This window comes from Ipomoea triloba, chromosome 5 (genome assembly GCF_003576645.1).
Source record: "Ipomoea triloba cultivar NCNSP0323 chromosome 5, ASM357664v1".
Classification (NCBI taxonomy): Eukaryota; Viridiplantae; Streptophyta; class Magnoliopsida; order Solanales; family Convolvulaceae; genus Ipomoea; species Ipomoea triloba.
Window position 1 is genome coordinate 24,003,711 of NC_044920.1, and position 24,381 is coordinate 24,028,091.

General features: G+C 35.6%; 2 protein-coding genes across 3 annotated transcripts; one reads left to right on the forward strand and one right to left on the reverse strand.

Moving 5' to 3' along the window:
* Positions 1 to 4,293: 4,293 nt before the first annotated feature.
* Positions 4,294 to 12,056, reverse strand: LOC116019759 (paramyosin-like). Of its 2 annotated transcripts, none has more exons than XM_031260083.1 (15): positions 11,863 to 12,056; positions 11,526 to 11,677; positions 11,366 to 11,426; positions 9,789 to 11,262; positions 9,658 to 9,689; positions 8,924 to 9,056; positions 8,531 to 8,628; positions 8,195 to 8,239; positions 7,891 to 7,996; positions 6,971 to 7,097; positions 6,649 to 6,764; positions 6,448 to 6,524; positions 5,749 to 5,883; positions 5,174 to 5,242; positions 4,294 to 4,743 (listed from the first exon to the last, which is right to left on the reverse strand). In XM_031260083.1, exons 2-15 carry the CDS (start codon positions 11,669 to 11,671, stop codon positions 4,471 to 4,473), a joined length of 2,892 nt encoding a protein of 963 aa, XP_031115943.1. In that variant the 5' UTR covers positions 11,672 to 11,677; positions 11,863 to 12,056; the 3' UTR covers positions 4,294 to 4,470. The 2 variants fall into 2 exon arrangements, with proteins under 2 accessions (XP_031115943.1, XP_031115942.1); XM_031260082.1 differs by having other exon boundaries at positions 11,526 to 11,754; positions 11,863 to 12,055.
* A 7,425-nt stretch (positions 12,057 to 19,481) lies between these two features.
* On the forward strand, positions 19,482 to 23,528 carry LOC116019493 (LRR receptor-like serine/threonine-protein kinase RPK2). The gene has a single exon (XM_031259717.1). It carries the CDS (start codon positions 19,722 to 19,724, stop codon positions 23,121 to 23,123), a length of 3,402 nt encoding a protein of 1,133 aa, XP_031115577.1. The 5' UTR covers positions 19,482 to 19,721; the 3' UTR covers positions 23,124 to 23,528.
* Positions 23,529 to 24,381: the final 853 nt, after the last annotated feature.

The following is a 24,381-nucleotide window of genomic DNA, read 5'->3' on the forward strand; positions in this document are numbered from 1 at the left end:
CTCTAGTTTTCTTCTTTCCATTCCCTATTCCTTTATTTCTGACTTTGGAAATTTAAAACAATAACAATATCAATAAAGCAAAGAAAATTAGAACAAAAAAATGAAATAATATAATATAATAATATTATATATTATATATTATATACAATATATATAATATATATAACATAATAATAATAATAATAATAAGCAAAGAAACTTAGAAGAACAAAGAATGAAATAATAATAATATAATATATAATAATATAATATATATATATATATATAATAATATAATAATAATAATAATAATATAAGCAAAGAAAATGAGAAAAACAAAAGAAAGCAAAGAAAATAAGAACAAATAATAATAAAATAAAAAGTAAAGAAAATTAGAACAAAAGAAATGAAATAATGAAATAATAATCAAATAATAATAATAATATAATAATTATAATTATAATTATATTATAATAATAATAATAATAAATAACAGCAAAGAAAATGAGAAAAAAAAAAAAAAAAAAAAAAAAAAAAAAAAAAAAAAAAAAAANAATAATAATCAAATAATAATAATAATATAATAATTATAATTATAATTATATTATAATAATAATAATAATAAATAACAGCAAAAAAAATGAGAAAAAAAAAAAAAAAAAAAACAAGACAAGAACAATATGCACAGCAGACCCCTCGCACCTATTCATTGTTCAACCGCATCATCTCCCATTCTTCCATTTGGAGAAGTCCAAATAGAATCTCTAAAAGTATACATAACGCGAAAAAACACAGAGAAGTTAATTGGAGTGATAATTTTAATAAACAAGCTTTTCATAATCATTATTTATTTATTTTTATTTATAATATTTATAATAATTTATAATATTATTTTAAATATTAAAATATAAACAAAGCAAACCAGTAGAATAACCAATAGTTTTCAATCGGTGCTTGCAATGGAATTTCATTTGGCTTAGTTGTACGTAAAGCTCTGAAGCTCCAAGATAATTCAGGACATAATACAGGACAAGATAATTCAAACCAAGTGTGCCATTTAAACACTCAATAGCAGATTGGTCAATGGGCAAAAATAAAGTGGATCGAGTATGCCATCACAGACACAAAAGAAGTTTATTCGATTTCTTAAAATCATTTTTTAAACATAAAATATGAGAAACACCAGTCCAAAGGAGTTTCTTCAATTCTTCAGGTGTTTGAGAACTTATCTTTATTAAGCACATAGCACATAGCAACTTTGCTTATTTATATGGAGAAAGTTCACAATGTTCCACAGGACATATCTTCAGCACCTGTGCGCTAAAATCATGCTTGCCCATTCAGATTAAACACAACAGATATTCAAACATGGTGATATGAATGCACATTACTGCAGCTTAGGGACAGAAAGAACAAGGCATCATAATGTTCGGTCTTCATAAACACAAAATCTGTGTATTCTTCTCATACAAGAAAATTACCTATTCAAACATACTACACAGGATGCTTAGCTATAAAAACAAACCTACCTGTCAGTGTATACTGCATATATCAATGAAACAAATGCATTATTGGTTATGTAACTATCACAATCATAAAATGAAGTGTAGTTTACACTTTACAGACCATTAAGAATGCCAGATCCTTGAGAAAAGTCTCATAGGAGGACTGCTCTAGTAATTTTGAGAACTCATAATAGCATTGAAAAAGACCCCATAATTTCAATATACTTAAAGAGTTGTGCACTCCTCATCATGACTAAGCACAATTATTTACTAGTAAACAATATAAAGCATGAACTATGGATACTCTCATACTCATTCTTGGTAGATGGAAGAGAAAATTGCAAACAAGACATCAGACATTTCACAAATACCACATGCAAGGATTAAATTAAATGCCTCAAGTAATTGATAAGTAGCCATCTTACTAGACAATTAAATGCAGGTTAAACAAATGTACTTGGCATAATTAATGATCAAGCACACATGCCACCATAAAGAACAAAAATAAATAACAATTCACCTTATGTATAGCAGTGTGTCAACATAACAACTCAATATATCAAAAACAAATCGAACAAATAATGCACAAAAAACAAACCCAAAGCCCCATCAAGAATTTATCAAAGCAGACAGGAATCAATCACGAATAATGCATAACAATTCACCTTATATCACAAGGCAGTTTATCAAAATAACACAATTCAATATATCCAAAAGATGAAACACTTAATGATAAAAGCACACAAGCCCCAACCAAAAAGAATCAATAACAATTCACCTTATATTAAAACACACTGTCAAAATAACCCAATTCACTATATATAAAAAACAAACTTCAAAACCCACAAATAATTAATCAATATTGCCACAACACATACAGAACAAGATTATACACTTGAATTTACCAACAGTACTTAGTAAAAAAGCCAAACCCAAGAAAACACAGAATCTTGAATTCAAAAAGACTCACTACAAGTATCAGGAGGTCGAATAAGCTCCATAACTCCATTCAAACAAAAAATAATTCTTGAAAGAAGCTAAATTAAAAAATAAAAAGAACCATTCAAAACACTGGAAAATTAGTTCACTAAGAAGCTAAATTAAAAATTAAGAGCCGTTCATCAAAACAATGAAATAAGAAGCTAAATTAAAAATTAAGAAGATCCATTCATCAAAACGAAACAAAATTAAAAAGAACCAAATAATAATACTTGAAAGAAACAAAATTAAAAAGAACCAAATAATAATTCTAGAAAGAAGCTAAATTAAAAATTAAGAAGAACCGAACCATTCATCAAAACAATAAGAAGCTAAATTAAAAATTAAGAAGAACCATTCATCAAAACAATGAAAAAATAATACTTGAAAGAAACAAAATTAAAAAGAACCAAAAAATAATACTTGAACCATTCAAACACCAAAAAATAATACTTGAAAGAAGCTAAATCAAAAATTAAAAAAAAAAAAAAACCATTCAAAACACTGAAAAAATTAGTTCAGTAAGAAAATAAATTACACATTAAAAACAACCATTCAAAACACTGAAAAAATAGTTCAGTAAGAAGCTAAATCAAAAATTAAAAAGAGCCATTCAATACACTGAAAAAAATTAGTTCAGTAAGAAGCTAAATTAAATATTACAATAAGAAGCTAAATCAAAAATTAAAAAGAGCCATTCAAAACACTGAAAAAAATTAGTTCAGTAAGAAGCTAAATTAAATATTAAAAAGAACCATTCAACACACTTAAAAGGAACACTTTAGAATGCAGAACATCATTTTAAAAACTAAAAAACAAACTGAAAAGAATACTAATGCTGAAAATCATTTCAAAAACAAATCAAACACTTGAACACTGAAAGTCATACACAATTCGCATTATTTACTGCAGTGTGTCAAAGTATCACAATTCAATTCAATATATCAAAAGCACATTGAAACAAATAATGATCAAAGAACCCAAAGCCTCATCAACAAGAATCAATAAGAATTCAACTTAAGTTACAGCACACTGTCAAAATAACCCAATTAACTACTTTTAAAAAAAGAGGGTAGAACGCAGCCCTTGATCAAGATGAATCCATAACTCATCTTATATTACAACACAGTTTATCAAAAGAGAACAATTCCATAGTCAATATATCCATATATCCAAAAATAGAACACTTAATGATCAACGACCCACCATATAGTGAAGCACACTGTAAGAATAGCACAATACACTACTAAAAAGAAAACAAAGAAACTCCAAATATTTACTACGAATAATCAGAACCCTATAAATAAATACTTCCAGACAAAACCATACACAACATGGTATATATTTATACTCTTTAAGTCATTTTACATATTAATCGTTAACTTAAACAGATAATTTTACCAATCGTTAATTGACTGATCTAAGTATAGTTGTGGGGCGCCTAAATAGTCGAATTATCGTAATTTTACCAATCGTTAACTCGCTGATCTAAGTATAGTTGTGGGGCGCCTAAATAGTCGAATTATCGTCGACTTAACAGATTAAATTTAATCAGTTAAGGAGTTTTTAAAATTTACCTCGTATTTATATTTCTAAATTTCCCTTAGCCCAACATTTTTTTTAAATGCTAATTTTTTTTACTTTGCTTATTGTTTTTAATTTATTCACAAGAAGAACTTTATTCAAAGTACATTTTCGAGTCTGGGAAGGCATATTATTTTATAAAGATGTGAAGATGCATGACAATGATTAAGTGAACAAGTCCAATAATACTTGACAACTTTCATGTGTGATGCTAACAACATACAAATGATATATAACGAAGTGATGATAAGTCAAAAGTATGATAAGTTTAAATTTTATCTTATTTTAATAAAATATTGAATAAGATATATTTATCAACAATTTGAAGTTGCAGTAGATTGGGAAGTAGCAACATTATTGCCTTATTGGGGGGAGGAGAAAACACATGTCTCTGTACTCTCTAACTGTTGGTTTTGTAGTATTATTATTGCCTCAACCACACCTGATAATCTGAGCCCTTGTCAACAAACTTCTGCCATGTCCCATCTAGGTAAACTTCCTTTGAAGGGTTCCAATCAAAATGGCCAAGCTTCATCACCACAGAATCTCCAACCTGGGCAACATACCCATCATTGTTTGCGTGAAGAATCTTCACAGGGCTTCGACAATGGATTCCACCTCGCCTCCGTGCCTCAATTAACTCAGTTATGATGTCCCGGATTCCAAAATCATAGAAATGATCATAGAACACCACAGGCTGCAAACAACTCGTAAAAGTCATTTTAAATTTTGCATTCTAGAAGTTATAAATGTAAATCTGCTACACAAATTTCTGACATGCTTTTGTCTTGTGACATTATCATCCGTTTGCATTTACTTCAATTCTCTATTTTTCAAATGTACGAGTAAATATATTCTTTGTTTTCCTTTCCCCAGAAAAATTATGAATATCTCTAGTTAGTGGATGCACTCTTAGTTTATTACTTTACTCGCTTCTTGTTTTTCTTTCAATAGTTAAAAATATATATTGGAAAGAGAAAGGTGGCTACAATAAGAAAGTAGTACTCAATTACACTTTATAGAACCAAGCTCTTTCTTATGGATACTTTTTCTTTCCTAATCTACAACCAGATCAACAGTATATAATCAATAGATACATTATACAGTGTTGGGAATAGAGGACTTACTGTTCCAGGGTGGGTCAATATATATGCATATCCTTGAGTGAGCTTATCTCGTGGAAAGGGCCAATGACCCTGACAGAGAAATTTAGTACACATTATTAGCAAAGAGCTAGCAAAAGGCACACAATTAATTTAAAATTCTTTTGGTTGCAAAACTCAAAGAAAACTAGAAAGTAGCATATTATCGAAGGTCCCACATAAGTAACAAAGAAACCAATTGGCTAAACATTTAAGGACAGAAAGCATCTTTTTCTTACTCCTCAAGCAGTTAAGCTAAGCCAACTTACCCTCATTATTAGTATCTTAAGCTGTTAATTAAATGCAAGTTTACCAAGTGAAAATATATAGAATTGGACAATAAAACCGCAACATGCACAAACATAATTTGTCTCAATTTTCCCATACAAAACAAAGCAAATCTAGACTTATATCCATAAATATATATTTATATGCAAGTCCAATACAATCTGAATAGAGCTGATATTGTCAGCCTGGGCAATTCTCTTTCACATTGTGCATGTGTGTGTGTGTGTGTGTGTGTGTGTGTGTGAGAGAGAGAGAGAGAGAGAGAGAGAAACCTGTGTTGATCCGGTATCATGATTCTCTAAAAATGTTACTGCACGTGAAGGCCACCATCCCATTACTCCTGATGGTTTTCCTTGAGGATCAATTAACCTCCAGTACTGGTTATGCAACGCAGAATGAAGTATACCCTGTGGAAAATTGAACATCAACATCTCCAGTTTGAATGTACAGACAAATCAATACTAAACTTGTGGAAAAGGTTATGCATTTGTCTCCTTCCCTTTTATTTTGGACCTTCTATCAATTTTCTTAAAAGTAAAATAAAAATCTAATCACTATAAGTACTGCCTCCTGTCAACAATATAAAATAAATATCCTCATCAAAGTCCAAGCACGTGCATTATCATAAGCAATATCACTATATCAGGGAATGTCTATAGGAATATGTCTTATTCCCTTGCTAACAGATTTCCATTAACACTTCGGAACAAACTCAACAAGAAATGCAGTTACCAGATAAATTAATCAGCTGAAATATTATTTTTTTTTTATCTTATTTTCCCAATATTGCAAGTAAACTTTCAGAAGATAATTTGATGCTGGATAGAATCTTTCTAAGCATCTGATTTTCTCACAGTACTTGAATCCATATTTGGGAACAAAATTATGGGCAGGGCAAAATAAAACCTACAGGTATCCAGGTTATGACTTCTATAGTTCTATAAAATGAAATAAGTGCACTACACTAATACCTTTGTCGTGACATCAAATGCTGAGGAGGTACCACCAGTCGCATTAATCCAGTTAACTATGCGTTGCCGGTGAGCATCTGGACACTCAAGGATATATTAAAATCAAGACCAACAGAAAAAGATCAATTTATAATTCACATTATGGAGTTTTGAGGCAAAATAGATATACTCCATATGTATTACTTTGCATGCAATACTCACCTTGATTGTAACACAAATTACCACCTTCGTAAGCAAGACTATCCCAATACTCTCCAATAGCAAAGGCAGGGTTTGAAGCTTCAATATACTCTTTCACATAGCCACCAGAAAAACCTCTACATACAAGAAGAAATGAAATTTATTAAACAACCTAAAGTCCAATATCAACATATCAATCAGAAGTGTCAGCTCAACTACAAATCAAAACTAAGAATCTTCACTTCATTAACTTCTCAAAACTTAATACTAGAATTTGATATGTACTCTGAAAAGATGGGGGAAAATCCAACATTCAGAAATTTCAACAAATCTACACCTTCACCTCACAAAATCAAGACGCCACCCATCAAAACCAATATCATTTCTCAGCCAGTTCAGCCACTCTTTTATATCTTTCCGTACAAAATCTTGTGAATGATCTATGTTTGGTGCAGCGTGGAAGACATCACCTACATTTAATAAGCAAAACAAAACAGGAAATGAGTTCCTTTTATTGAATTACAAGTTCACAACACATCAAAGCGGCCAAAAGTACGGAATGGCATCAATCATGACAATAATTTTGGATGGTATCTGAAACTTAAAATTTTCAGGACCAACATAAGAGAGGATTAAGAAACCTCTCAAAACCGTGCGTAAGTTTGAACAGCAAGGCTGTCCATCAAATTATTGTTTATAAAATATCACTATGGAGTTGGATTTTTCCTCCCCACAAGGTGTCTAGACAATATTATTGCCAACTGAAAATCTATGGCCACTGCATAGTTGGGAGCCATATATACTGGGATAACTGAATGGATGATTAGTGATATCTGAGAAGCATGCTTGGAGAATAGTGCATTTACTCAAAACAAATGCCAAGAGAAAGATGCAGAACTAATTACATCAAACATGCAGGACATTTGTGCAAATGCAGTAAGTTTGTTTTTGAAGAACTCCACATTTTTATTAACTCACACAGTCCTGGTCATCAGGAAATTACTTCCCAGCATGCACCCCAGCCAAGATGGCAAGAGATCCACACTTGTAACCACAAGGTCACGAGTTTGAATCCTTGCCCTCTTGGTTTGAGCCGGTCAACTATGGGTAACCTAGGCTGGTTTACTTCCTTGTGTTCCTTTGCTAGCTAGGGTCACAAGGCGGGGTTTACTCACACTCGAAAGGGTTGTGGGGTTTCCCTCATCATCCAAAATGATAATTACACATAGAAGCAATGCATCTTAGCAGAAAGAATAAGCATACCACTAGAAGGATTTCCACGCCCTTGGAAATTTGGATCATCACAAACAATCGCTTCTGGTCCCCATGCTAGCTTGCCTCCAAAGATGTTCCAGACACCATTTGGACTCTGCAGTCCACATAATGCCCATAAATATTTTCATTAATAAAAATGATGAACTTCAAAGCACAACAATTCTATCCTGTTAGGTAAGTGTAATAGTCTGTAAAGATGTTCATCACACAACAATACTATTGTCAAGAACAATGATACCAATTACCATGTTCATATAAGATGACAAAAGTGGATAATTCAGGAATGCAGTACCTGCTTATGAGCACACCGATGATTCAAAACAACATCTCCCAAGGCCTGAACATAAATGGCAAATATGTTAAGATAAATCGACTTTGAAGCTTAAATGCCAACCTAGACTTAGAGTCTATCAACCATGGCGAATGGGGTGCACAGGTTCCAAATTCTAATTTCATGAACTTTTGGAATCATTTAACAGACCTAAATCCAAAAAGGCTCCTTTATAGAAGACAATGATGATACACAAACAGATAAGATAAGCAGAAACATTCATGAAAAGAGTATTCATTCATTCAGATTGTCAGGTAAATTTTATGATTTAGACTTATAAAGTTATAATACATATACCAGAAGGTCTTGGTTATGCATTTCCTCTATACAGTGCTTTAAGTCATCTACAGAACCATAAGCAGAATTCAAGTTGTAAAGGTCAGAAGGCATGTAACCTGCAAAACATTGTTTAGCAATGTTAGTATGTTGTTTGCAATTGACAGGAACAAAATCAGGGTACAGAAACAACAAACAAATATCAATACATTTTGTAATAGCTAAACTTAATATAATAACATTAAGATTACCATGCATTATCATGGAGCTAGATTTTCCATTAAGAAGTGCTTTGTAAATAAAGTTCTGCTACTAAAGACAACATATGTTATCACTCAGACTACTACAGTTCAAGGAAAAATAGCCATTAAAAAAAACAGACTTTGCTAGAAAAGGAAGGTATAAGGTGCAAACCTTGTGGAGCAACAGATTCTGTCGGTGGTGGAAACCACACTGCTGTCACACCAGAACGTGACAAATCAGCAGCTTTAGGAGCAAGCTCAAGATACCACTGCCTTCTCCAACTTTCCCAATTAAAAGCTTGAAACTGATAAGTTTGAACATTATAAGAAGCTTTTGAAACTCAAATCTACTAATCTACTAAAAAAATAAAAAGCACAAACAATGATATCTATTTGTGCACTGGAGATGCAGAAGCATAAAAATTTTAATGGCAGTGCAAGTATGATCCTCCTAAGAGGAGAATGCCAGCTGGAGTTTAGAATTGGCTCCTCAGCTTAAAGAATTACAGGTTGATTGAGAACTAGGGTAACCTTTGAAGTTTGAGCTGATATATATCTTATAAGATCTTTCTATTCTGGCCTGTACCACCCTATGGGTATAAGACCTATTAATATGGCGCTAGAAAACATAAAGTAATAATTTATGATCTTTTTCCCTCTAAAGAAATCATTATTGCTGATGTAATCAAGATGCATCAAGTCATTAGAAATCCCAGAGCCAATTGCAGGAAGACAAAACTTGGTTAGATCTTAGACACTGCTGACATGTGTTCTACTAACATCTGCAGCGTTTATCAATCAATTTAAATTTCCAAGTAAAACAGCCAAACTGTTTTCAATTAAAAAAGAAAATTATTCCAATACTATTCAATTTGTAATTGTAAAGGGTGCTAAATATCTACTAACCACTATCTCACGTCCGGTACCTGTTCCTGGTTCTGCATCACAAGCAGTTAGAATAACAAAATTATACATTTTCTTGTGTAAGAATCTTTTACTGAGAAGCAGTAATGGAATAGAAGTTTCAGAAAGTGCACCTAATTTTGTTTCTTCTGGAGTTCTTTGCCATTTAATCGTCTTCCTTTGAAGAGCACGTTCCAAAGATTTTCTTTTCTTCTCAATGACTTCTTTTTCAATCACATGTTCAATGAGTATGTCTCCTTCCTTTGGCTTTTCTTGGGCAATTGACCATACTTCATCAGGTTTAGGCAATTGCAGAGATTTAAACCTTGAAGCCATAACTTCTGATATATTTGTCTTCCTAGGTGGAAACTTGGGACAGATGGAGTTTATCCTCCGTGCCATCCAGACAGGTATATCTCTTCGAGGACCATCACTTAAAAGTTTCCATTTCTGTGAATCATTATCCACCAGTAAGTTGATCCTTCCACCACTACCAACAAAAATAGCATCCTCATCCTCTCCTTCAGACAAAGTCTTATTCAATAACAAAGCTTCAGCCAGTTCTGCTCTTTGCCTCCACATCTTTGAAGCAGCTTCAGATGCTTTCAAAGATCTCTGCAATGCATCACATCTTCGCATGTATGCTTCCTCTTGGGAACGAGATGTTTCTTTTGCTGCTTCAATAGCAGCCTTAATACTCTCGAGTTCATTTTTAAAGGCCTTTGAAGCTGCTCTCTTTTTTTCTGCAGTTTCCTTTTTCATTTTCTCCAATAAGGAGTTGATTTCCTGCTCCTGCTGTATGGCTGTTTTTCTACTTGATTCCTGAAATGCATGCAGTGCTTTCTCAGCATCATTTGCCTGGTTTTCAAGTGCAACTGCACGTTGGCTCACCGTTTCAAAGTCTAATTTTAGCCTTTCAACCTCATTTTTACATATCAATAACTGAGATTCCAAATCATTAACAACAGTTTGTAACTTAACATTTTGAGACTGGATAGATGTGAGATGTTCAACAGAACTCATGTCATCTGTAAACGCTGACATGGCTTTTCTTGTATGGTCACCAGCCGATTCTGCCACAGCCAGAGCCTTCTCTAAGGCATCTTTAGACTGCTGGATGATAGAAAATATGGTACCTTCTGTAGCATTCCGTATTTGTTCCTCAATCTGATAAGCTGCCTCAGCAGCAGATGTTTCAGCAGCTGAAACTCTCAGCTGCACATCTTCTAAAATGTGAGAGGTTGCCTGCTGGAAAGCAATCTCTGCCAACTTCTCAACTTGCACTGCAAGCTCAATGGCATCTTGTTTTGCAAGGACCAGCTTAGACTCCAAGTTGAACCTCTCCTCTACAGACTGCTCTAGTTTCTGATTAAACATGGACTTCGCTGCCTCAAGTTCTGAAATGGCCATCTCCTTATCATGCCTAATAGCATCTACATAATCCCTCTGTTTAGCCTCAGATCGAGCCAACTCTTCGAGCAAACGATCTCTCTCCTTCTCAACAGCTTCTTGTCTGGCTCGAGCCTCAGCAAGGGCTTTCCTAGTTGCCAAGAGTTCATTTTCATCAATGTCTAGAGCTTCATTCCTCCCTGACGAATTTCCATCACCCTGTAACCAGAAAACAAAATTGACGACAATTAGCACTCTCTCCATCAAATGACAACACATCAACAAATATTCCACATTTGGAGAAAAGAGAAAAAATGCACACCACTCTGGTGGAAACAACAGGCCTTGATTTGTAATTCCAACCATCTGGACAAGACAGTTTTCTGCACCAAATGACCAGACAACAATAATCAACGGCTTCAAGCTTAGATTAGTCACGGGAACACTAGCAAAACCTTACGTTATCAATAAAGATTTCTAACCTTTCCTGAATTGAAGATCTATTGCGAGTCACAGGATGCCACTTGACACCGAAATGCGAAATGCGGTCAGGATATGAGCTTGAAAAGCCACTAGAACAACATTTAGCAGTTCTAAGCGATCCATTCGACAATGTTATTCCAATCATCTCGTGCTGTTATCCAACCAATTAATCAGAAATCATAACCTCTAGAACTCCATGCACATTGAATCATAAACACACCTACAATCCTATCAATAATAATCGAAACATATATTAATAGATCAGAAAATTCAAATTCGTCAGCCAAAACTCAAAACAAAGGATATATAAATATATTATCGCTTGCAAACTCATACATCAACGTCTGAATCTTAACACAGCATCGTCATCCCCCTGGGAAATTCATGAATACAGACAGGATGCAGCACGATGAGCCTCTTCTGAATGCCAACTTGTTAGTGATGGAGGATTGGGAGGAGTCTGAGGAGAAGCAGATGAATGTGATGGTGAAAGAGAAAAAAAAATTATTATTTATTTTTAAAAATTTTTATTTAGTTTTTTTTTTAAGATAATGCATTTTATCTGCAGCCTTCTTCTTTACTTGAAAAGTAAACTTACTTTTTGGAAACTCGATCGCCCTTTTTGATTCATTCAGCAACGGGAGACACGGAGTAATCGCTTTGGCTTTTGGGAAAATGGCTATTTCCATTATTGTCCCTAATCAAACTACTCTCTTCTCGGGTGTGTTTGGTAGCCTGGAAAATGATTTTCGAAATTATTTTTCGGGGCTTTTGGTGTTTGCAACGTCCGAAAAATGCGGTCAACGGAAATCATTTTTCATTGATCAAGGAAAATCAATTCATTTTTCTGAAAAATAACTTCCGAATTTTTTGTCCGAAAGTCATTTTTCGAAATGGCCAAAATGTTCGTTTCGCATGTTCTCCGCCAAAATGGCCATCTCACCCATTCTGGCGGAAACCAAAGTCGTGACCCTTTTTTTTTCTTTCTTTTATAATAAATATTATAATAAAAATATATAATTATACAATTCTACTAATTTTCCGAAAATGAACCAAACACACAAAAACAGTTTTTCAGAATACAACCAAACACAGAAAATGAAACTATTTTCTGGAAAATGACTCATTTTCCATAAAACAGTTTCCAAAAATCATTTTCTTGCTTTCTAAACACACCCTTATTCGATTTAGAAACTTAGAAAATGTTTTTTTTTAATGATTTTCAGAAATGAGTTAGAAAACTATCTAAGAAATTACATTTTTTTTGAAAATAAATAATAATAATAATAATAATAATTCGAAAGCTAGCTTAAGAGAGATGGGAACAAATAAAAAGACAAAAAAATAAAGAATTCAGGAAAAAATATAGGAAGACATTTTTCGTCGCATTTTTTTCATTGATCATAATGAATAATTCCCTTTGACTTTATTCTCTTTGACCATGCAAACACGAAAAAATGACTATTGAAAGTCATTTTTTAGATTTTATTGTATTTGGGTATTCATAGAAAATATCAATTTTGATCAATAAAAAGGTCTAATTTGATGAAAAATGTCTTAAATTTTTTGTTGGAAGTTATTAGGCTTATCCTTAACCCAGAAATTTCTCTAACTTTCTAAAATGGATCACACTTTCACATCATCAAATTTACAAATTGTTCATTATTTGTTCTACATCCCTGCAATATTCTCTCACTTTCAAAAGTGATCTCACATTTATATTATATAATAAATATAATAACCAAATAATATAATAAATAATTAATACGAAATAAAAAATATAAAAAAGTACACAAAGCTACCGTGCACAACAGCTTTTGTTAGATTTTAGCATGCTTTTTCTTCTTTTTCTCATTCTCTCCCCTATTTCTAATTTAGCAATTCTCTCTCCACTTGCAAATACACATGGCATTAAACAATAATAAAAAACTTGCCACCTAGATTAGAAAGGGAAGGGATTGGCTGGGATGATGTTAGCCTTATTATCAATGCTACCACTAAACCACCACCACCATACAAACACCATCATCACACTACCACCAACAACACTACGACCATCACCACCACCATACTACCACCATCACCACCTCCATCACCTCCGTCACTTATTATTATTATTATTATTATTATTATTAGGAAAAAGTGTCAAATAGGCCACTGAACTTATTACTTTTGTGTAATTGGGTCATTAAACTTAAAAAGTGTGCAATTCAACCATCAAACAAGCAAAATTTGTGCAATTGAATCATTTTTACAAAAATTTTCTGGTAAAATCCAATTATATTACTAACATATATGTATTAAGAGTGGCATTTTCTTCTACCATACTAGTTGGGAGTCAATATTGAAATGTTTTTAACTCAAATTGAATTAAAAATTTTTGTAAAAATGATCCAATTGCACAAATTTTGCTTGTTTGATGGTTGAATTGCACACTTTTTAAGTTTAATGGCCCAATTACACAAAAGCGATAAGTTCAGTGGCCTATTTGACACGTTTTCCTTATTATTTTTTATTATAATACCATTTTTTATAAAAGTTTTGTTCTTTTTTTTTAAAGAACCAAACTCAATTAATCAAGTGAAAAATACAAAGAGGGGGAACACCAACCCAACCCGAGTTGCACGTTCGTATAAAATTTTATTCTTATTTAACATATATCTCAATATACTAAGAAAATTATTATTTTTAGAATAAAAGAAGAAAACCCTTTATTAAACGATGACATTTTACCTATTTTGTATTAAAATTAGTCCATCTGAAGAAAAAAAAGCATTAAATTAGTAAAATCAAATATAAAATTTTCAAGAAAATTATTAGGTGTTGTTTAGCATTCATGGCATTCATATTTTGTACTAGAGGTGTCAATATTGTCAGCTTGTTCAGTTTCAAGCTAGCCCTATGGGCTATTGGGCTTATCGATTTAGGCTTTTTTTTTTTCTTTGGTGTGTTTCAAATCATTGGCCCTAACCCTAAAATCTGGCAAAAATGTAAGAGAGTTTACAATAAACTAAGAAAGTAAAGGAAAAGGGGAAGAGATTCTCCCAAATGTAGCGTTCGTAGCTTTTCCTTATTCCTCCAAAGTCCTTGTAGCTCCTTGAGGTGAATATCTTCTTCAAAAAGTTGGTGGATCCCTCCTTGACATCTTGAAGAGACAACACCCTTTCACTCACTCATTTTTGTCTCCAAAAAATGCAGCTTGGTCCTAGTGTTTTGGGAAAATAAGCCTCTTATAGTGGAGACCAAATATGGGCAAAATAGGAAATCCTGTAGAGCTGGAATAATACACAGTACAGGATTATCGACGCGTCGAGCCTTGAATTTCTGCCAAATCATCGCGTACTGGAAATTCTCGACGCGTCAAGCCCTAATCTCGTCGAACCTCAAAGTCAACATTTTTCATCCATTTTGACTCCAAGCATGCCTTCAAATGTTCCATTGCTTTTGAATTTGATCTACAATGGTTTCAAAACACTAACAAACACCATAAAGCACTCAAGTCAATAATGAAACCATATCTACATGAGAAAGCAAGGAAATATGCATTGAAGATTTCAATATAATGCACTTAGGCTCAAAGTAGATCCAAATCAATTAGAAAAATATGCACAAATGAGATTATATTATACTTCCACTATGAAGCAATGGCATGGTTGCAGTAGGCACTAGACGCTAGTTGGGCGGTAGACTAGCGCCTAGCGCCTAAGCGGTCTAGGCAGTGCTTAGGCGGCGACCTATAAAAACAACAAAAAATAATGCATGTGCGGTGGGGTATGTCATATATTATATATGAAGCAATGACATGGTTGCAGTAGGCACTAGGCGCTAGTTGGGCGGTAGTACAACCATAGTAATTATATGTGTGTGTGTGTGTGTGTGTGTGTATCAAAAAAATGAAGGAATACAATGAAATATATATCATATACACATAGTACAACCATTCAAGTAATCCAAGTAATACAATAAAATATATATCATCTACAAGCCTACGGATATACGAGATGCAATAGTAATTCTTGTTTACAGATTACATACCGCCCGATGAACTTCAAGATTCAAGTAGTAATATCTCCATCAACGAAAGTTTAAGTCAGACCTCTATTGAGATGAAAGAGATTCACAACAATATTGCTACTTCATTATGAGATGCTAGATCATGATTTGCTAATAGTTTTATTTTAATATGTAAACAAACCAATTTAAATTTTATGAAGATGCCCTTTTTAGTCTTTTTACATTTATCAGCTTATCAAAAAGTTAAGTTTACCAAACACTTTTAAGCATAACAGCTAGCTTAACAACTCACCAATTTCAACTCCTAGCTTATAGCTTTTTAGCTTTCAGTTACTTTTCAGCTTTCAACTACCTTTTTAGCTAGGTTTGTCAAACATAGCCAATATAGAGAGGGGAGAAACGCTGCTCTAATTTTATACCAAATACTTAGTTGATTTTTCGGTTGTGTTGATTTGTCGATCGATTATCCGTGGTTGATAAAACCAACATATTTTATATCATACCCCCAAAAAATGAGAAGAATTTGATAGTAAAGTTACAAAAATAGGCAAATAAATTATTTAAGATACAAAAATTGTGAACCAAACACCACCTTAATATGTTGAATAATTGATAATTTTGGATAGATGAATAAAAGAAAAAAATTGATTTAATATATACATTTTTTTTTTGTTTCACTTGAAATAACAACATGGAGGGACACAAATAGTATTCATAGAGTTTGCATGGACATCTCAATTGATCACAAGATTGAAGTTTGAAAAGAAAGATCAGAGACAGAGCTATGTGTTAACATAAGGAATGGAGGCTTATCCTAAAATAGAGAAGAGTGAATTCCTTTTTTTGGTCCTATTGTTATTGGTGTGTTCCCAATTTTAGTCCGCTTTAGTTATTTTTGCCACATTGAGACCACATTTATTAAACGTGTTCCACATTTGGTCCACTTTGTTAGTTTTTCCGTCTAAGGGTCGTTTGTGGCATGGGATATTTTCATCTTTTTACGCCCGGTCTCTTCGCCACCGTAACTCCTACCTCCATTTCTACCTCCGTCGCGAATTCATCGAAAATCAGCTCTACCGCCCTACAGAGCAACAACAATACCACCGTCAATCTCGGAGAAGGGGCATATATCGCAGCTCTAAAAGGCAGTAAAAGCCTTGAATTCCAACAACAAGCAAAAATCTTTTCATCTTATTATGTACCACGCCAAAACTATAATCCCTATAGCACAAATTATCACAACAATTCTTCATTTCCGACCTCGGATTCCGACAATACATGCTTCAAGTGTGGCAAATCTTGAAATTAGAGCTTTAGCTGTAAAAGGATTAGAAGAGACTAACGAACAACCTAGGAATATAGAATATCAGAGCTTTAGCTATGGATCGAAAGAGTTACACGCGACTATGTCTGGAAGCAAATTATAGGTTTTCAACACAAATGAGTACAGTTCAAGAGCTTTGTCAACCATATGGAGAATGCCTCTCTTGTAGGCAACGTCTCTTCACATTTTGTATACTCCAGCAACAGGGCTCAATTTTTGGGTCTCCGAGAAACCTAATCAAAGAACTTATGGCCCAATTCAGCATCCTGAATTTTGTCGATGAAATTGCGTGCCCATATGAAATTTTTTGAGATGAAATTTTCCAAGAAACCCCAAATTTGTTGCCCCAAAGCCATATAATTAATGAGCTGCTTCCAAAGATGGAATTTGCTACACCGAGTGGAGAGCTACTAAGCCAGAACAAAGCAATTTGTCGCCGAACGAATATCCTTCTCTTTCTCCCACTATCGCCAACTCACACCGCCGATTCTCTCCTGCTGATACATCTAATTTTTGACCTCTTTTTAGCCCTCATTTTAATCAACAAAGTGCTTTAACTTGAGTGGAATATATGACTTGTTTGTGTGATTTGATGTTCTTAGATAAAATGGGTCACAACGAGTCATTAGGAGACTTTTTGGAGCACAATGGAACAAGTTTGGAAGCAAATATGTCACTCAAGGAGGATCAGAGCAGCGGGACGTGAAGCGGGAGAGAAAGCTGGAAAAATAACCTCACACGGCCGTGTGCAAGGCCGTTTGCCCTCGGCCCGCCGCCAATCTGCTCAGCAGCGACACCACACGACCGTGTACATGACCGTGTGGGAGGCCGTTTGCTTTGGTTTCTGCACAGTATTTAAGCTAATTTTCTGCATTTTGTGCCCAAGTTCGAACCCTAACTAGCTTAGAACTACTTTTCTTCATTTCCATAACATTTATTAGCCTAGATTATCTTAGATCTATACTTTGAAACACTTGGGAGCATTTATTTCAAGGATTTGGAGTAGATTACGGCAACTCTTCTTCACCATTTAGTAGTAAAACTCTCATTTCCTCTTTTTCATCTCTTATTTACTCTTATTGCACTTTTATAATTTCTTTGCTTGATATTGCTATGTTTACCTTACATATGAGTGAGTAGTCTTTTATTTGGGTTAGATTTGGTGTTTTTTTTTTTTGAATACTACTAACTCTATTACAATGCAGTATCTGTTCATAACTACTTTCTCAACCTGTTGAAGCACAAGAGTCAGTATTGCCTCCACTGAGGCTCGAACCCACCACCTCCAGTATAAAGGGAAGGGTTTGGTGTTTATTGCTTCTATTGATGCTAGTTATGTAATTATTGCATAAAGGGGATGAACACTCATTTAGGGTTCTTGAGTTTGAGTTGGCTTATAACTCTATCTTCCAATAATTATTGCGCAGTGATTGTTGTTAGTCTTTGGAAAGTCTTTCATCACAATGAGAATTGGATAGAAGACTTGAGTCTTCCCAATCTCAAACTCATTTTCCCTTCTATGGAAATAGGGGTAGATTGGAGCTTACAAAGCTTTTGTTCTTAAGAAATTTGGGTTGATACACCATGGAAATGGGTTAACCCTTGTTCTAATCCTTGTGAAAACTTGGATTCTTTAGTGTTTGCCCCAAGAACATAGGGTTAATGTTCTTCCCCCAATCTAAGTATCAAATGCATCAATAGAACAATACACCTAATTTAACCCATCTTTCCCATTTGAATTATCTCCTAGATTTAATCTTGTTTTCCCTTTAATCCAAAACACAAAAAATATTCTAGTTGTTAATTGCAAACCAAACATGATTTACTTGAATCTTTATGGATTTCAATACCTTGGTGCCTAGAGTTTAGGTATCCGCTATCTACGCGCCATAAACCCCAATCTCCAGTGGAACGACAATATCACACCATTTTCATATCACCACCACACTACATCACCTGCTTATATGGTCAACAACCTCTCCGTCCTCGCTTATCTCCCTCAGGTTCACCACCTCACCGTCGGTCTGATCCTTCGTACTGAACCGCCGTCTTTGGCGTTCACTCATCTCCTACACACGCAACCACCGCTGCCTCAGCCACGACATCTCTTCATCCTCGACGTTGATTATTGTCACCGGCACCAGAGACTAGAGTATCCAACCTCTCTGATAAATCCATGTCTCCTTCCCCTCATGTTTTCAACTGTTAATTTGTGATAGTTCAAGAGGAGGACTGTGAATGGGAAAAGAAACCAACGAAAAGAAGATAATATAACATGAAAAAACGAAAATGTCCCTAAATTACAAGACCAATTAACAAAAATATTAACGGTAGACCAAATGTGAAACACGTTTAATAAATGTAATCTTAATGTGACAAAAATAACTAAAGTGGACTAAAATTAGAAACACGTCAATAATAATAGGACCAAAAAAGAATTCACTTAATAGAGAATAAACTTTTATAATTCATTCATGTCAATGACCACGATAGTGCGGAAAAGAAAATAACAGCAACGTAAAAAGGGCGGAAAAGAAAAACAAAAATGGCAAAAATAATATAAAATGGAGACAGCTACGCGTTTTCTGAAAGAAGGAAGAAACTACCCACTGTGCTGTCAATCTTGTCCTCTTTCTCTCTCCTCTTCCTCTCTTTTTTCCCTTCCTCTTTACTTTCTCTCTCTCTCTCTCTCTCTCTCTCGTACCTCGCTCTTCTGTACACAGGAAGCACCCCAAACTTAGGGTTAGGGTTTTTGTTTCCCAGCAAAACCCCAACTGCTAGGTCCGCTTCGTAGCAGGAGACCGCGGGCTTGCGTGGCTTGGCGTGTCGGAGCAGCTTCTTCGTAGGGTTTTCAGTAATGGGTCGTCGTTCTTCCGTGATCAAATGGTACCACCTGCACAAATCACTCAAACTGTTGCTTCTCATTTGGGCGTTCTCCAGTGTTGCTTTGGGCTTGGATTCGGATCAGGCGGCGCTGCTGGAGTTCAAGGCCTCGGTTTCGGACCCCGCCGGAGTGCTGTCCAGCTGGAGCTCCAGCAGTTCTGATCACTGTTCGTGGCCCGGGGTGTCCTGTGCTTCCAATTCCCGGGTCGTTGCTCTCAACATCAGCGGTGGAGGTAATTCTGGCTCTTTGTCTTGCGCTAAAGTTGCTCAGTTTCCGCTCTATGGGTTTGGGATTAGGAGGAGTTGTTCCAATAATAATGTGAAACTCGTGGGTAAAATATCTTCTGCTCTCGCGAAGCTCACTGAGCTTAGTGTGTTGTCACTTCCTTTCAATGAATTGAGTGGTGAAATTCCTGAGGAGATTTGGGGGATGGAGAATCTTGAAGTTTTGGATCTGGAAGGGAATTTAGTTACTGGATCTCTGCCGTCTGAGCTTAAAGGTTTAAACAAGTTGAGGGTTCTTAACCTTGGCTTCAATAAGGTTGTAGGGGGTATCCCTAGTTCCTTGAAAAACTGTGTGGGTTTGCAAGTCTTGAATTTGGCTGGGAATCAGATGAATGGGACTATTCCTGGTTTCATTGGTGAATTTAGAGATCTGAGGGGTTTATACTTGTCTTTTAATCAGCTCAATGGACCAATTCCAAGTGAGATTGGGCAGTACTGTGGAAACCTTGAGTATTTGGAGCTGGCAGGTAATTTCTTAACCGAGGGGATTCCGAGAAGTTTGGGAAGTTGTAGACAGTTGAAGTCAATACTGCTATATTCAAATATGTTGGAAGAGGGTATTCCTGTTGAACTTGGTCAACTGAATCAACTTCAAGTGTTGGATGTGTCAAGGAACAGCCTCAGTGGTTCCATACCTTCTGAGCTGGGAAATTGCTCCAAGTTATCCATTCTTGTGCTGTCGAACTTGTGGGATCCACTTCCTAGCCCCTCAGATTCAGCAGTTGATGGCTCGACTGCACAGCTGGCATCCACTAATGATGAATACAACTTTTACGAGGGCACAATTCCAGCTGAAATTACTGGACTGTCTAGTTTGCAGATGATTTGGGCTCCTAGGGCAACTATTGAAGTCAAATTCCCCAGCAGCTGGAGTGCATGCACCAGCTTGGAGATGGTTAATTTGGGTCTAAACTACTACATGGGAGAAATCACGGGGGTATTTAGTAACTGCAAGAGTTTGCGTTTTCTGGACTTGAGCTTAAACAAGCTGACTGGAGAGCTTGTTGAAGACCTTCAAGTTCCTTGCATGAATGTGTTTGATGTGAGTGAGAATTCTCTTTCAGGTCCACTTCCCAGATTTAAAAATAGCACTTGTGCTCGTCTTGGACATGTAAACAGAGATCCACTTGAGCTCTATGATATGTCTTCTGCCTACCTGTCATTCTTTACCCTTAGAGCTATGCTTGAAACCACTTTGTCACTATTTGGAGATGGGTTTGGTCCTGCTGTAGTTCATAACTTTGGTGGTAACAACTTTACAGGTCAGTTGCCATCCATGCCCATAGCACCTGAAACATTAGGGGAGCAAAGTGCTTATGCATTTCTTGCGGGTAGTAACAATTTTACTGGGCCTTTTCCTGAAAATATCATTGAGCAGTGTCATCACATGAGAAGTTTGATTGTTAATGTGAGCAATAATGGGTTGTCTGGTTTGGTTCCAACAGATATTGGTTCTAACTGTGGGTCTCTAAAACTTTTTGATGTCTCCAAGAATCAGTTTTCTGGGACCATTCCTCCAAGTGTAGGGCATTTGGTTTCTCTTGTTTCTCTCAATCTAAGTTGGAATATATTGCAAGGTCAGATACCCAGCACCTTTGGGCTGATGAAAGATCTCAAATATCTTTCTTTAACTGGCAATAAGTTTAGTGGATCCATCCCAACAAGCCTGCAGCAGCTGAAGTCTTTGGAAGTTCTTGATCTTTCTTCAAACTTGTTGTCTGGACAGATTCCAAAAGATTTTGTGAACTTGAGGAACTTGACTGACCTCCTCCTGAACAATAATAACTTGTCAGGGGAGATCCCTTCTGGCTTTGTGAATGTGACGACGCTGAGATCATTTAATGTGTCATTTAATAACTTGTCTGGGCCACTACCTCCTAATGGTAATTTAATGAAATGCAATAGCGTCCTTGGGAACCCTAATCTGCAATCTTGCCATATCTTTTCTCCGTTTCCGTCCACAGATCAGCTAGGAATATTAGGGGATTCACCAAGTGCTTCTACCCCTCCTTCAACAAGTTCGTCACAAAGGAAAGGAAATGGAGGGTTCAATTCAATTGAGATTGCATCCATAACATCTGCAGCAGTTATTGTGTCAGTTCTCATTGCTCTTATTGTCCTCTTCTTCTACACTAGAAAGTGGAGCCCAAGATCCAGAGTTGCCGGATCTATCAGAAAGGAAGTCACAGTCTTCACTGACATTGGGGCTCCTTTGACATTTGAAGATGTTGTACAGGCCACTGGGAATTTCAATGCTAGCAATTGCATTGGTAATGGTGGTTTTGGAGCAACATACAAGGCTCAGGTTGCACCGGGAGTTCTAGTTGCAGTAAAACGACTAGCAGTAGGACGATTTCAAGGTTTTCAACAATTTGATGCAGAAATAAAAACTTTGGGGAGGCTGCGGCATCCAAATCTTGTGACATTGATAGGATATCATGCCAGCGAAACAGAAATGTTTCTCATATATAATTACTTACCAGGGGGCAACTTGGAAAAGTTCATCCAGGAAAGGTCCACGAGGGCTGTGGACTGGAGAGTACTTCACAAAATTGCCCTAGACATAGCCCGAGCACTTGCCTACCTCCATGATCAATGCGTGCCGCGTGTGCTTCATCGTGATGTCAAGCCTAGCAATATCCTGTTGGATGAGGACTACAATGCATATCTATCTGACTTTGGATTGGCAAGGCTTCTAGGAACCTCAGAAACTCATGCCACTACCGGTGTGGCCGGAACTTTTGGATATGTTGCTCCTGAATATGCAATGACATGCCGCGTCTCTGACAAAGCTGATGTGTACAGTTATGGGGTGGTGTTGCTCGAGTTAATTTCAGACAAGAAGGCTCTTGATCCCTCCTTCTCTTCTTATGGAAATGGTTTCAACATCGTTGGGTGGGCCTGCATGCTTCTAAGACAAGGCCGTGCCAAGGAGTTCTTCACGGCTGGGTTGTGGGACTTAGGTCCTCGCGATGATCTGGTCGAGGTGCTACACCTGGCTGTTGTGTGCACCGTGGAATCTCTGTCTACCAGGCCTACAATGAAGCAAGTCGTAAGACGACTAAAGCAACTTCAACCCCCATCTTGTTAGCAGCTGCATTTGGATGCTAGGTGACTAACATTGTAATCATGATATGTAATGAATGCATATAAAGGTAAAAAAGTGCAAAATTGTATTTTAACCTCTGCACTTTCAGGAAGAAGTGCATCTCAGAACCCTGTAGGTTTTCTTCTTTTCTTTCATTAGGCCTTCATGCTTGAGTTTGTAATTTGTAGCCAACTTCATTGTAAATTTTTTAGTATAGCTTTGCCCCTCCATTTTTCTGTCATCCTGTACTTACCTTGTTACAGAGGGTTGGGTTCACCTATGCATCTGCAGAAGAGTGCAGATTCTTTAATATGTATTCTCTAACACCTGTATACATCTGTCTCATTTGTAGTTCTCCTTTGTTCAATAAAATTATAAATACGAAGCCTTTTCTGCAACCAAAAAAAATCCTCCCAGTGCCATTTCTGGTTGATACTTGATTTGTGGACCTAAGTTATCTTTTGCTCTTAACTCCATGATAGTGATCAGTACGGATATTCTAAAGTATTGGGCTTAAGCCATTGGTCGGTCGGTCTAATGAGTTTAATTCTCTGATATAAATAGATTGAGTTTACAACATTGACCTGTTTAAGAGAAGTCATATAAGTCTAGAGTAGGTCAGGTATTAGACTAGCAATGTAGGGACTATGGTCTAATGGGTCGAGTGGTGATGAAATGACTTAATTGTCTGATATTGATGGGTTTGGATATTTTGAAGTATTGAGGCCAATGCAATGATAGACTCACCTCTAATAATAACGGATTCAAATACTTAAGTATTGGAGGAGGCATAGAGAAGTTGGGAGTAAGTTGAGCATCGACCTAGGCATGCAGGGGCTCTACCACCAAGGTCGTCTGTGATAGTGACTTGTTCGAGATAGCATGAGAATAGGTAAAAGTGTGATGTTAAGTTATAATAGGACTAAGTCACAATACAACTAGAAGAGTAGGAAACATTAGAGTTAATACATAATATAGTCCTTGATTATAATGATTTTACTCAATTTAGTCTAAATGACTTTTTGTGCTCAATTTAGTCATCGGCTTTGATGATTTTACACAATTTAGTCTTCTATTCAAAATTCGGTTAGTTGACTGTTAAAATAGGGCCCTAATGGTAATTTATCATCTTTCGTCTCATTTGAGTCGATTCTTTCTGTTTCCCCTTATTAAGCTCCATGCAGAAATACAGATCTTAATCCCCAAATCAACTTCAACTCTAAATAAATAAATAAATATTTACTAGAAGAGTTTACATACT